This window comes from Penicillium citrinum (genome assembly GCF_028827155.1).
Source record: "Penicillium citrinum strain IBT 23319 chromosome Unknown utg000009l:1.0-4274883.0:1.0-4276374.0, whole genome shotgun sequence".
NCBI classification, from domain to species: Eukaryota; Fungi; Ascomycota; class Eurotiomycetes; order Eurotiales; family Aspergillaceae; genus Penicillium; species Penicillium citrinum.
In genome coordinates, this window is record NW_026622694.1 from 634387 (window position 1) to 647917 (window position 13531).

Genomic DNA, 13531 nt, shown 5'->3' on the forward strand with positions numbered 1-13531 from the left:
AATCTTCTAGAATATCAAGTTTGTTAATATAATTATATTTTATATAGATAAAATTATTTATAAAACAATTATATATATATTTAAATACTGTAAAATATTCAATATTAAAAGATTGTAGAATATATAATAAATAGATAGATATACAAAAGAATATTATATTATTTTCTGCACAGATTCAGTCAAATTGAGATACAAAATAGCTACTATAATTATTAAAAATCAATAAATAATATCTACTATATTTGCAGCTATTGATATATAGTATAAAAATCTTCTATAGTTATTGTAGATCAATCTTATCAATAATCCAACTATTGACAGAGACTTCAAATCGCCAGTTTTTTAGTAGATTATCGAACCAACTACTTATATAGACTTTGCCCTGAAAGACTATATATAACAGAAGTAAATAGCTATCTGCGCAGATAGATTCAATTGCAGTAATCTATTCGCGATTACTAGATTGTAGAATAGATCTCTATCTATAGTATTCTATTCTGATAACTACTTTCTGCGCAGATATTTAATCTATTGCAAAGCTAGTCTTATCAAAACTATAGATATTCTCTAATTGTATATCTTTCTCATTGATTATATACTATATAGTTGTGAACTACTATCGGAGCAATTTCAGATCTTTATTTAATTTTTTGATAATTGTATCTTCGCAAGAAATATATATAAAGCTCAAAACAGCAGTTAACAAAAATTGATAGTCAATTCTTATCAACAGTAATTGACAGCTGGTTATCATATACAGCAAATAGAATATTAACTATATCTCATACTATAAAGAATCTGGGGACTGTTTTATATATATCTATAGAGATTATCTATTTAGTAGACGAATTCTTTTCCAATTGGATAAGCTTATGGCAATTTGGGCACTGGTCAATACAAAATTGTGTACCAGATATGCAGATATATAGTATACTCTCCGGTATCTTATATAGCTTAGCTGCTGCACAAAGGGACTGAATTCGGTTTTCTTTTAAATCGGATAGAACTAATAGAATCTTGTTCTCTTGGTTGGCCAATTTATGACTAGATATACTGCGATTTGATGGTATAATAGATAGTTGAATTAGAAGGATTATTAGGAGAATACGATTTCCGGTGGGGTGCGCAGGTCAACCGGGTGCGCAGATCAACCGGGAATTATATTAATAATAATTAAATTATTAATATAATCCACGGCCAATCCGATCACACGGTCAACCCGATCATCCACCCCCATTAGAAAATTTTGAATCAGGATATCTCAATCAAAATGGATTAATTCAGCTAAATATAGCGATTTTTATATGAACTGATTCTGTGGCCAATCTCCCTATATCCACTGCACCTTGGCGGAGCTCTAGTAGCCAGCTGATCTGGCTGAATAGACAATTTGCTCTGTGTATAGAAATCTATTGCAGGTGCTTCTGCTGGCAAATCTAGCTGCGCAATTAGCTGTAGACTCTCTTCGACAGTCAAATCTTCTTTGCAGAGTATCTGCTTAGTTGACCGAGTATACTTCTTCACCACTTTCTTATTCGCTGTATATAGATTCACATTTTTTTGCGCTAGTAGCGCAGTGTTGTGTAGTGCTATGCAGTAGTCTTTGATAATCTGATCTTATATAGTTTTTGATAGACTTGAAGAGCTATTTGACTGCTGCTTTAGCAGATTTTTGAGTATCAAAGTTTGTTTCTGTAGCTGAATCATAGTTCTGGATATTTTGGGTATGAATTGACTAGATCTGTTACTTAGCCGGCTGTTTGGTAGTATAGATATCTGTAGAGAAATATTAAGTTCTGAAAATATTTTTTCTGTATTAATTGATACTAGACTCTTAGCTGTGAAACTATTCTGAATAGTAGTTGATTGTTGGAAAATCTCTAGCTGTGTATATTAATAGTTATTCAAAAAATCAAATTTGTCAATATAGTTATATTCTCTATATACAAGATTATTTATAAAACAACTATATATATATTTGAGCACTGCAAAATATTCAATATCAAATAGTTGTAGTAGATATAATAAATAGCTGAAACCGGTCTTGTATATATAATTTTGTATATAGAATAAAATATTTTTATAATCAGTGAAAATCTATTTTATCAGTAGTCCAATTATTATTTGAGATCTCAAATTGTTAATTTTTTGATAGATTATCAAATTATTCTGCAATAGCAATTTTGTTTTTAAAAATTATATATAGTAGTAGTGAAAAACTATCTATATAGATTATTTCAATAGTAGTAATCTATTTACAATTTTTTGGCTATAAAATAGATTGCCGACTATAGTATTCTGTTTATATAATTATCTTCTGTGCTGAAATAAGATCTATTGCAAATTCTGTCTTATCAAAGTTATAGATATTCTCTGATTGAATACTATTTTTATTGATTATATATTGAACAGTATTAAATTACTTTTATAGTGATTTTGGATCTTTATTTAATATATATTGATAATTATATTGTTTTGAGAAACAAATATAAAACTTATTATAATAGTTGACAAAGACTGATATTCAATTAATACCAACAATTAATAGAGATATTGATTTATATATTTCAAGAAGAATATTGGTTATCTCTTGTATAATAGAGAGTCTAGACACTGCTCTATATAAATCTATAGAGATAATCTATTCAACAAACAAATTCTTTTCTGATTGAGTTAATTTATGACTATACCAGTGTATATCAATATATAAAAATATTCCAGAAGTATATATATATAGAATAGTGTAGAATATATTGTATAGCTTCGCTGCCGTCTGTATAGATTTGATCCGTTTATTTTGAAGATCTGAGAGAGCCAATAGAATTTTGTTTTCTTGCTGTTCTAAATTCTGCGAAGATTGTGAGCGAATTGATGGTATAATGGATGGTTGAAGAAGATAGATAGATAGGAATATACGATTTTTGATGGGGTGATCGGGTTGGCCGTGTGATCGGGTTGGCCGTGTGATCGGGTTGGCCGTGGATTATGTTAATAAAATTGATTTATATTGATTATAAAATCTATTTATTTTATCGATATATATATATAATCAGTTTATATTATTGACTTTTGATAATTGTAATAACTATTTTTATATATCAATTTGATAAAATTTGTATAATAATATAATATTATATTATATTATATATATATACATATATATTATATCTACTACAAGTGTTTAATATTGGATATTTTACAATATTTAAATACATAGAAATTATATTGATAAATTTCATTTTTTGAATAGTTATCAATATATATATATCTAAAGTTTTTTCAATCAAAAACTATTCAAAATAATTTTACAATTAATAATCTAATATCAATTGATACCAAAAAAATATTCTCAAAATTCAATATCTTTTTACAAATATCTATATTACCAAACAGTTCAATAATTCTCCAAATCTATCAGAAACTATACTAGATCAGATTATCAACAATCATTGTATAGTACTATATAATACTGCGCTATTAGTACAAAAAATACAAATTTATATATAGTGAATAAAAAAATACCAGAAATACAATTGATCTAATAAATATATATTATATAATGGTAATTTTATAGTTGAGAAGAATCTATAGATTTCTCAGTAACTAGATTTGCTAGATAAAACTATTCAGATAGCTTTATATGTACAGAATATACTATCTAATCAGACAATTAGATCGGCTACCTGAACTCTGTCTAGATATAGTGAATATAGAAAAACTGGTCACAAGATCAATTTAAGTAAAAATTGCTATATTTAGCTGAATTAATAGATATTGGTTGAGATAATCGATTTCGAAACTTTAATATGATAGAGTGTTCCGAATAGCTGTATTCCGAATGATTGTGGATTATATTATTTGTATAGATTAGTAATGAAAAAAATAAAAATAAAAACAATGATATTTTAAAAATCAATATTTCTTTTTACAATTCTTATATTATATATATATTCAATTTGTAAAGTTTACTATACAGTTTATATACTATATATTTCTTTACAGTATAGTAACAGTAGTGTACTGGTATAAATATAGTATCTATTTATATTTTTAGAATAATCCAATAGATATAATTTAACAAAAATTCTAATATAATCTGATTTGTTGTTTCTATAACAAAATACAGTATATTGTGTTTTATTTATCTGTATTTTATTCCAATTATTTGTATATTTTCGATTCTATTAGAAACCATTATCTCTGGAGTAAATAATTCATATAATTCGAGTTCATTCTCAAACAGTTCAATTTATACTTTGTAGCAGAATGATTCATCTACCAAAGACAATTCTCTTCTTCGCCATTTCCACACATCCAGCAATAAATAGACTAGTCGGCATATTTTTATTTTGTAGCAGATAAATATAGACTGTTTTATAGCAGAAAATAGTATTCAATCAGGTGTTTCAGAACAGATCCGAAATTGTTTTTGACGGACTGTTGGTTTTGTTTACAGTATTTATATTCGATCGTTTTGTTTCTTACCATATTACTAAGTCAATTTCTTTTTATCAAATGTTTGAATATTATAAGCGATAAATGTTTTACCGGAGATTCAATATTTACTAAATTTTTGCAAGAACATAGCTCAACTGATTAATATAATATATTGTATTGAAAGTGTCATATAGAAAATTACTATATTCTATTTTGAAGGGATATAGATAATTCGATTTAATTTCCGGGTCAATTACTGATAATTCAATATAATATATGTTTATTATATTATACAAAAAGGAAATTGAAAACCAGTATAAAGTATTTTCTGTTCTATACAGTATCAGATTTTTGAATATGTAATAGATATTTCTGTACTATTTATTTCCTGGATTGTTTCCAAAAATATATTATCTATTTGATTGTTAATATGGCAATATATTAGAATTAGGATTTCACGATTTTAAATAAACCGAGTTAACAATATTTTTCTGATAAATTGTGCTGTTTATATATGTCGTTCTGAATAAAATCAAAACAGCATTGAAATATAATTGGATTATTTAGAATCGTTTCAATAAAATAAATACAACAATAAAGTATAGTAATAATAGCAATTTGAAATTAATATAGAAAATTTTTTTTCTGTCAGGTCTGATATTGAAAATAAGTAATTGGAAATTGTGACAGATTATTTTTATTCATACAACCAAAAAACAAAATATATAATTATTTGAAGTATCAATATTGTTATATTAGTAAAGAATTATTTTATTGTTTTTATAATTTTTGAATAATGATTTAGACAATAGTTGATATCTTTGTTAATCGATTTTTTGACCAAAAGTTTTTCAATTTATATTTGTTACATTGATATTTTAAGAAGTCAAAATATTGTAATCCGAATTTCTTTTATTTATGGTTATTTCAATATTTTTAATTCTACATATCTTGATAAAATAATCAATCAATCAATACATCAATTATCCACTGCCTAGCTCGCTATCTGATTGTGGCTGCTATACTGGGATATTTTCCTGGCTCTGCCGTTCCAACAAGGTGCTGATAAAATAATCAAGTAAATAACTCTATCCTTTTTTTTTGCCATTCAAATTTTCATAATGTTTTATCAGATTTATTTTTACAAAATAGAACCAGCACTAAATCAATAATTTCAACAATATTTATATGTAATATCTACAAAAAGAATTTTGAAATGTATGTTCGTCTATGATGCTTCGACAACGATATATTAACATATATATATATATAAGCAAATAAAATTAATTTGAAATTTATTTTATTACTTTTATTTATTTAAACCAAAATAACTATTAAATATGAATTCTAGTCAAAATCCTATTTGATATCAATATAATAAAAATATATAAATAATTCAATATATTTTGCTATATTATTTTTATTGAAATTTCAATTATTTTTGTGTTCTAAATCCAATTCAGAACCGATATTTTTAAATTATATAATTTATACAATGATATTTTATTATCGAAACAATTCAATTTATATTAAATATATATCTACTGTATTAATTATTTTTCTATTATCTAAATATTCTCTAAAAAAAATACCGAGATATTATAATAATTTCTGTATTGCTGAATTACTATTTCTACAGTTTCTATTTTTTTCCTATATAAACATCTATATTGTAAAACAGTACAATCGATTTATTATTACTAAATAAAAATCAATGAATTTACTGCAGAAACCTATTTTATTATTTACAGAACAGAAAAATCTCGAAAAGAATTTATAATCTACAATATAAATATTATTGATCAAATCTGTTCTGTTGTTATTGTCAGTGAAAGCAGTGAATAAAATAGCTAATTCTTGTATATATTTAGGTAAAAACAATAGAATAGTTGTTGTTGTAACAGATATTGAAGATAGTAGAATTTGCAAAATGATATCGAATTATATAATATTCTTTGGTATATATATAATATCTGTATACCTCAACCATTCTATAGAATCTGTTGTCAAATCAGATATAGTCTGACAAATACGAGTATAATTTTATCATTGTTATTATCATTGATATTATTTTAATTTTGATATAGGAATATTCTCCATTGCACAACTTTATTTGTTGAACCGTCTCTATATTATTCGGAATAAATAGACTGACTAATCAGTATATTTTTTGTTTTGTGCCAGATAAAAAATATTTTCTGTTTTATACAATATCGGATATTTTCTATATTATAGATATTATCTGTACTATTTTCAGAATTGTTTTTGGAATTTTATCATTTGTTCAAAATGTTAATACTGTTATATACCAATTTATTGAAAAAGAAAATATTATTTCTTTGTTAAAACAATTGATAAAAAATATATATCAAATAAAATCTGATTTCAATAAGTATATACCTGATTGAAAATTTTGTACACTGGGTTCTTGGTATTTCAATGTTTTTATTAGAATTGTTTTTCTATTGCAATATTTCAACACTTATATATATAGTAAATTTATAATATCAATAATTCAACGTCGAATGTATCGAATTTTTTGCAGTTTTTCTGTAATAAACTTTTCTATATATATTGTTTCAAATATAACCAATTTATTGATAATTATGATAACAATATCAGTACTATAATAATCTCTATTAATAATGCTAATCCCAAGATTCATATAAATAATTCAATCTTGATGAATTTCAATATTATCAATGTATATTCAGAAAATCCGTCAGATTATACTATATTTACAACCAAATTATACAATATACAATCAACCTTTCTGTATACAAATATCTATTTCAAAAAATGTTATTATTATACAAAACCCAATTTCAATTTCCATATATATATATATATTGAAAACAAATCTTTTAATCAGAAAATTTTTAAGATAATTCTTTTTTTCAATCGATTTTCTATATATCAGAAACATTCAATTCCGACTCTATTCAGTTTCAATCATTCTGATATATTTGAGAATAAATAAATCATTAAATAATTAAACAAACCGTTCAAAACAAGGATTTTCTGTCGAGAAAAATTCTGATAATTTTTTGCTATATATATTTTTGCAAAACAGTTTTTAAAAATAGAAATATCACTGAATCAATAGTTTCCACGATATTCAGATATATATTTTCTATACAGAACCTATAGAAGAAAATCTGATCTATACAATTATTTCTATTGTTCTGACAACAATATATATATATAAATATAGTCGAATAAAATTGTTCTTATTATTTATTTCATCATTTCTATTTAATAGTACCTGAAATTTCAATATCAATATTAATCCAAATAAAAATTTATTTACATATTCGGACTATATTTTATATATTCCTATTTTGTTTCTGTCATGATTTAAGATTTTCTGGTATTCTAGATCCTATCCAAAATCAACATTTCAAATGTCTACCTCATACAATCCGGTTTTTCTTTTCAAGACAATTCAATTTATATCGAATATATATATATATATATATTAATTCAGTCTTTTTTTATTCTATTAATTATATATATACTATTTCTACAGAAAATACCGTTGGTACAATATATTATTTTTTGTATTTCCTAATTGTTTATTCTGCAATTACTATTTTGTTGTATAAATATCTATATATGGATCATTATATTATATTGTTTATTTTGGATTTTGTTTTCTTGTGTGTTTAAAAATTTGTTTCGGATACAGATCAGTTGGTATGCCGCTGAATAACCACAGTATAATCCGGAAACAGAAAATCTTGAGCGAATTGTAGTCTAGAATATAGATATTTATTGAGAAAACTGGTTCTGCTGCTATTTTCAGTGGAAACAGTAAGTAGACTAGATTAATATAAATTTTAATTGCTAGCTGCTAACATAATCCACGGCCAACCCGATCACCCCACCAAAAATGGCGTAATCCTACCTATCTTCAACTATCCACTATGCCACCAATTCGCTCGCAATCCTCGCAGGATTTAGAGCAACAAGAGGGCAAACCCTTATTAGCCCTCTCAGATCTTTAAAATAAACAGATCAAATCTATACGGACAGCATTGAAACTATACAATATATTCTATACTATTCTATATATATATGTTTCTGGAATATTCTTATATATGATATATATTAGTATAGTCATAGATTGATTCAATTAGAAAAATTTATTGAATAGATTATCTCTAGATTTATATAGAGCAGTATCTAGAAAATATTCAGTCTCAATTTCTATAACAAAATATTTAGTTTACATTGAGATTATTATATCTGTGTCTATATCTCTGACAATATTTTATTGACAGACAGCTATATCAACAGCTGTTTCTGCAACAACTATTGATCTACCTTGTATTTGTAGCAGATATATACAGAAAGCAAATCCGGGATAATTCTCTATTGCCGAGAAAAAGTATCAAAAAAAAGAAAGCAGACAAAATAATAGAAAATTGTCTGTGATAAACAATAAACAGCTGCTGTTTTGATAGAGAATAGAGATAAAGATAGAGATAGTAGTGGCAATAGCAATAATAATATTAGTTATAATAGTAGTAATAGAAATATTTTGAATACAAATAGTAATAATAGTATAGATAATCAAAATCTGATTATATTATAAAATAAATATTTTATTTGTTTTCAATATTTTAGAGATTATTCAATATAAAATAAATAATTCTGATAATTATATATTTTGTATCAACTATTATTTCAATATAGTTAATTCTAAATATTATTATATTTATCAAAATAAAAATAAAAATAGTATTTATAAATCAATATATTTTTAATCTTGATTTATAGTTGTTTTATAAACTAATAGATTCTAGATATCTACTACAATAATAGAAAATACTAAAATATTTATTGATATCTTAAATTGGATTATTTGAATTCAGATAATAGATTATACTAAACTATCTAGTAATTAAATTTTTGATTATAATAATATTCAAATTGATTGAATTGTATTTTGTATTCAATAGATAGTATACTATTTATATATATTGATTTCTTTATTTTACTATATAATTTGATAGTATTATATTCAATTTGAATTTACAATTGATATTATTGATAAAATAGAAAAGAATCAATATTATTTTACTAAAATCTCATAGAGAAAATAGATTTTTCTCTAATATTTTACTTTTCTTTTTATTAATTTTTTATACTATTTATAGTACAAGAATTCTGAATATAATTTATAGCAAATAACTATTCAAAATTTCCTTAGATTAATAACAGATAAATTGAATTCTAGCAAAATCAGATATATTGATAATATATTGAAACTGACAAATAATTTTTATAGATTATAGTAGAATCAATTTATAATTGATTTTGATTTATTCTTTTTTTGTAGAGAGATTATTTTGACTGTATAGATATTGAAATAGATAGAATATATATAATTATATAATTAAAAATTCTAAATAGAGATAAATAATTGTATTTTTCTGTTTGGAAAAATATATATATCTTTTTTATAGAATAGTAATTTTTTTGTTTATATCTCATTTTTTTTTGTATTCTCTTTTTTATATTTTTGTTTTTTTTTCTATTTATTATCTATTTTATTCTATCTCTGTTTTTATTATTATAGTTTGATATAGTTCTTAATAGATTTGGAGAAATATCTCTTTTTTGTCAAAGATTTCAATTTATTAATATAGCTATTCTGATATAGAATCTTCAAAATAAGAATCTGAATCAACAATTTTTGTTTATTTTTCTGATATTGATAAATCTTTTTGAGATTTATATTTTATATTTATCAATTATATTTGAATTAATATTGATTCTATTGTTTCTGTTTCTTCAATTCAAGATAAAAATATTAATTTATTTTAATTTATTCAAATAATATTATCTGATCTTTTTTTTATTTTAGATTTTGAAGAGAATCTCTTAGTTTTAATAGAAGATTTCTATATTAGTCTATTCTATATTGCTAATTTTGTTATATTATATAGATTTCTTAGATTTTATTTTTATTTTAAATAAATCTCTATATCAAAATATTTTCAATTTCAATTTCTCTAGATTGATAATCAATAAATATTGTCAAAATTTATAATATTTATTTGATTTTATAGACCAGTAATTTTTTAAAAAAAAGAAAATCAAATATTATTTTTTTTATTCTAATTGCTATATAAATCAAGATTATTTGAAATATAATAAATATACAAAAAATTATTTAATATATTAACTATTGTCTATAATTATTTATAGAGATATATATAATTGCAATTATTTATTGAAATAAATTTAGATTATTCTCAAATTTCTATTATCTCTGATTTATTATTAAAATTATATCAAATAATTTTATAAAATAATAATTCTATTTTTAAAGAATTTTAGAATTCTCTATTTGGACTATTATTCTGAAATAAAAAAAATAAATTCTATTATATATATTTTGTTTATTAAAAACTATTTATAAATATTGCTGCAGAATAGTTGAAATCTAATTAGAGATAATTTCTAGAATATTCAAAAAGAATAATATTATTATTATCAATATTTTTGCTATATTATAGAAAATAAAAAATATATTAATTGAATAAAAATCAAATATAATTTTATTGAGATTGTTAGAATTTTATTGCACTATTATTATATAGATATTCAAGATTATCTGCAGAATCAATATATTGTTTTCTAGATATATTTTTTTTGTATTTTTTTCAGAATTAAATTATTTAGATAGTTATTTTTTTTTTGTTTTTTTGTTTTTAATAGATATAGATAATATTATAAATATTAGTTATATAAATCTCTGATTTCTATATATTATATTTGGAAAATTATTTTTTCTATTTGATATAGAAATAGAATTCTTTTTATATTTATTTTTTATTTTAAATTTTTTTGATCTTCTATTCTTTATTTTTATCTAGATCTAGTAACAATAATAGTTTATTTATTTTTTGTCTTATATTCTATTTATTTAAAAAAGAGATAGAGAATATATTATATAATTTTTTATATTTGTTTGATAATTATAAACAATATATTTATAATCTGATTTGTTTTTAGATTCAAAATAGATTAATTTGTTGAAATAGAAATTTTTTTATCTAATTTTTGAAATACAAATTCTTGATAAATAATTTGAACAATTTGTTCTTATAGAATTCTTTTAGAATATATTTTTTATTATAATATTTCTAATACTATTTTTAAATTTTTTATATTACTTTTTAAATTTTTTTATATATAATTTATAGTTGTAATAATTATAATTTTATTGAGAATATTTCTATTTTCTTATTATCTCTATAGAATTGAAAATTTGGATTGATATCTATAAAAATTTGAAATAAAATTTTTTGAATTATTTGAATTATTATATTATTATATATAAATTGAATTGTCTTAAAAAAATCAAATTCAATTTGTATATTATTTATTTATAAAATAATATAAATAATTTTCTAAAATTTGATTTATTTATTTAATCTATTTATCTATCTATAGATAGAAAATAATTGAATATTAGAATTTAATTTTTAAATAATAATATAATTTTGATTAGAATTTATTGATAAAAACAAATTTTTGGTCTAATATAATTCTATTTGAATTTCTATATTCTAATTTGATTTGATTATAGAATAATTCTATAAATTTAATAATATTAATTATAATAAATACAGAAATAAATCAAAAATATTTTATAAATCTATTGACAATAATCAGAATATTATTAACTATTTTTTTTGATAATTTATTTCAGATAGTTCTATAATAAAATCTATTATCAATTCTATAAAAAAATTTGAGAAACAGAGAATAATTATAACTATTTATAAAACTAATATTATAGAATTTTGATTTTTTGACAAATTATATATAATATAATATAGTTTTATATTTTATTCTGAAATTCTTTTCAATAATATTTTTATTGAAATAGTTTAATTATATAAATTTTTCCAAAATAATCTGCTAAAAAATTATTATAATAAATCTAAATTAATTTAGATTATAGATTATTGATAATAGAAATATATAATCTATTAGTATAGTAGAACAATTTTTTTGGATTTATATTTTAATATTTTTTTTTATATTTATTTTTCAATAATATAATTTTTTATTTACAAATTATAGTATTTTTGAATTAAAATTAAACAATAAAATCTTTTAGCTTTTCTGAAATTCTTTTATATAAAATATTTTTGATTGCTATTGCAATTAATATAATTCTAAAAAATATAAATTGAATATAATTTAATTTTTTATAAATAATTATATTATTTCTCTGATCTGGATTTTCTATAATAATTATTCTATGAAAATCTATAAATATATTATTAATCTTTATATTCTGAAATATATCTGATTTGCAAAAGATTTGAATATTCTCTATATCAATATTGTTTTTAATCTGATTTCTATCAAAATTAGTTTAAAAATAATTTATATAATCAATAATATTTGCAACAGTACTAAAATACAAACTAGCATTTATTGACTAGATAAGAGAATAATAGAAGAAGAAAAACAAAAAATCAATTCAATTACTTAATAGAATATACAAAGAGATTGATTCTTGAAGAATCTTCAAGCAATCAGAATAAGATAAGCAAAATTATTCAATCTTTGTTTTATATATTTTCTTTGAGAAAGAAATAATATCGAATCGGATTTGAAATATAAAGATCTGTAGTTTTATCGACAGAGATAAACTCTATAGTTTTACTGTATTATTTTTCAGATTCTTTGTCAGAGATTCTGTAACAACTATTTTCTCTTTTTTCGAGAGTCTGATTTCAGATATATCTATAGACTCTTCAAAGAGTAATATAGAAATATAAATAAATTCTTTGTTCCAGATTTGCTCTCTTTATTATATATAAATAAAATAGATTTATATTGATTTTGTCACAAAAATTCAAAGAGATCTTTTTTTCAAAGAGATAATGAATATAAAAAATCAGCAAAAAATTGATATTTCCAGAAAATATTGTTTGAAAAATAATCAGTCTTGATTTTTATAACAAAGTATATTCAGTTTGTATTGAGATTGTTATATCTGTATTTATATCTCTGACAATATTTTGCTGGCAGACAGCTGTATCAGCAGCAGTTTCTGAATTGA

At 21.5% G+C, this 13531-nt stretch overlaps 1 protein-coding gene across 1 annotated transcript; it reads right to left on the bottom strand.

The window, feature by feature from the left end:
• Window positions 1–1284: 1284 nt before the first annotated feature.
• N7469_009710 (uncharacterized protein) lies at window positions 1285–1707 on the bottom strand (the record flags this gene model as incomplete). Its single annotated transcript, XM_056648615.1, has 2 exons — window positions 1285–1616; window positions 1638–1707. The coding sequence occupies 2 exons, from the start codon at window positions 1705–1707 to the stop codon at window positions 1285–1287; spliced, it is 402 nt and encodes a 133-aa protein (XP_056495746.1).
• Window positions 1708–13531: the final 11824 nt, after the last annotated feature.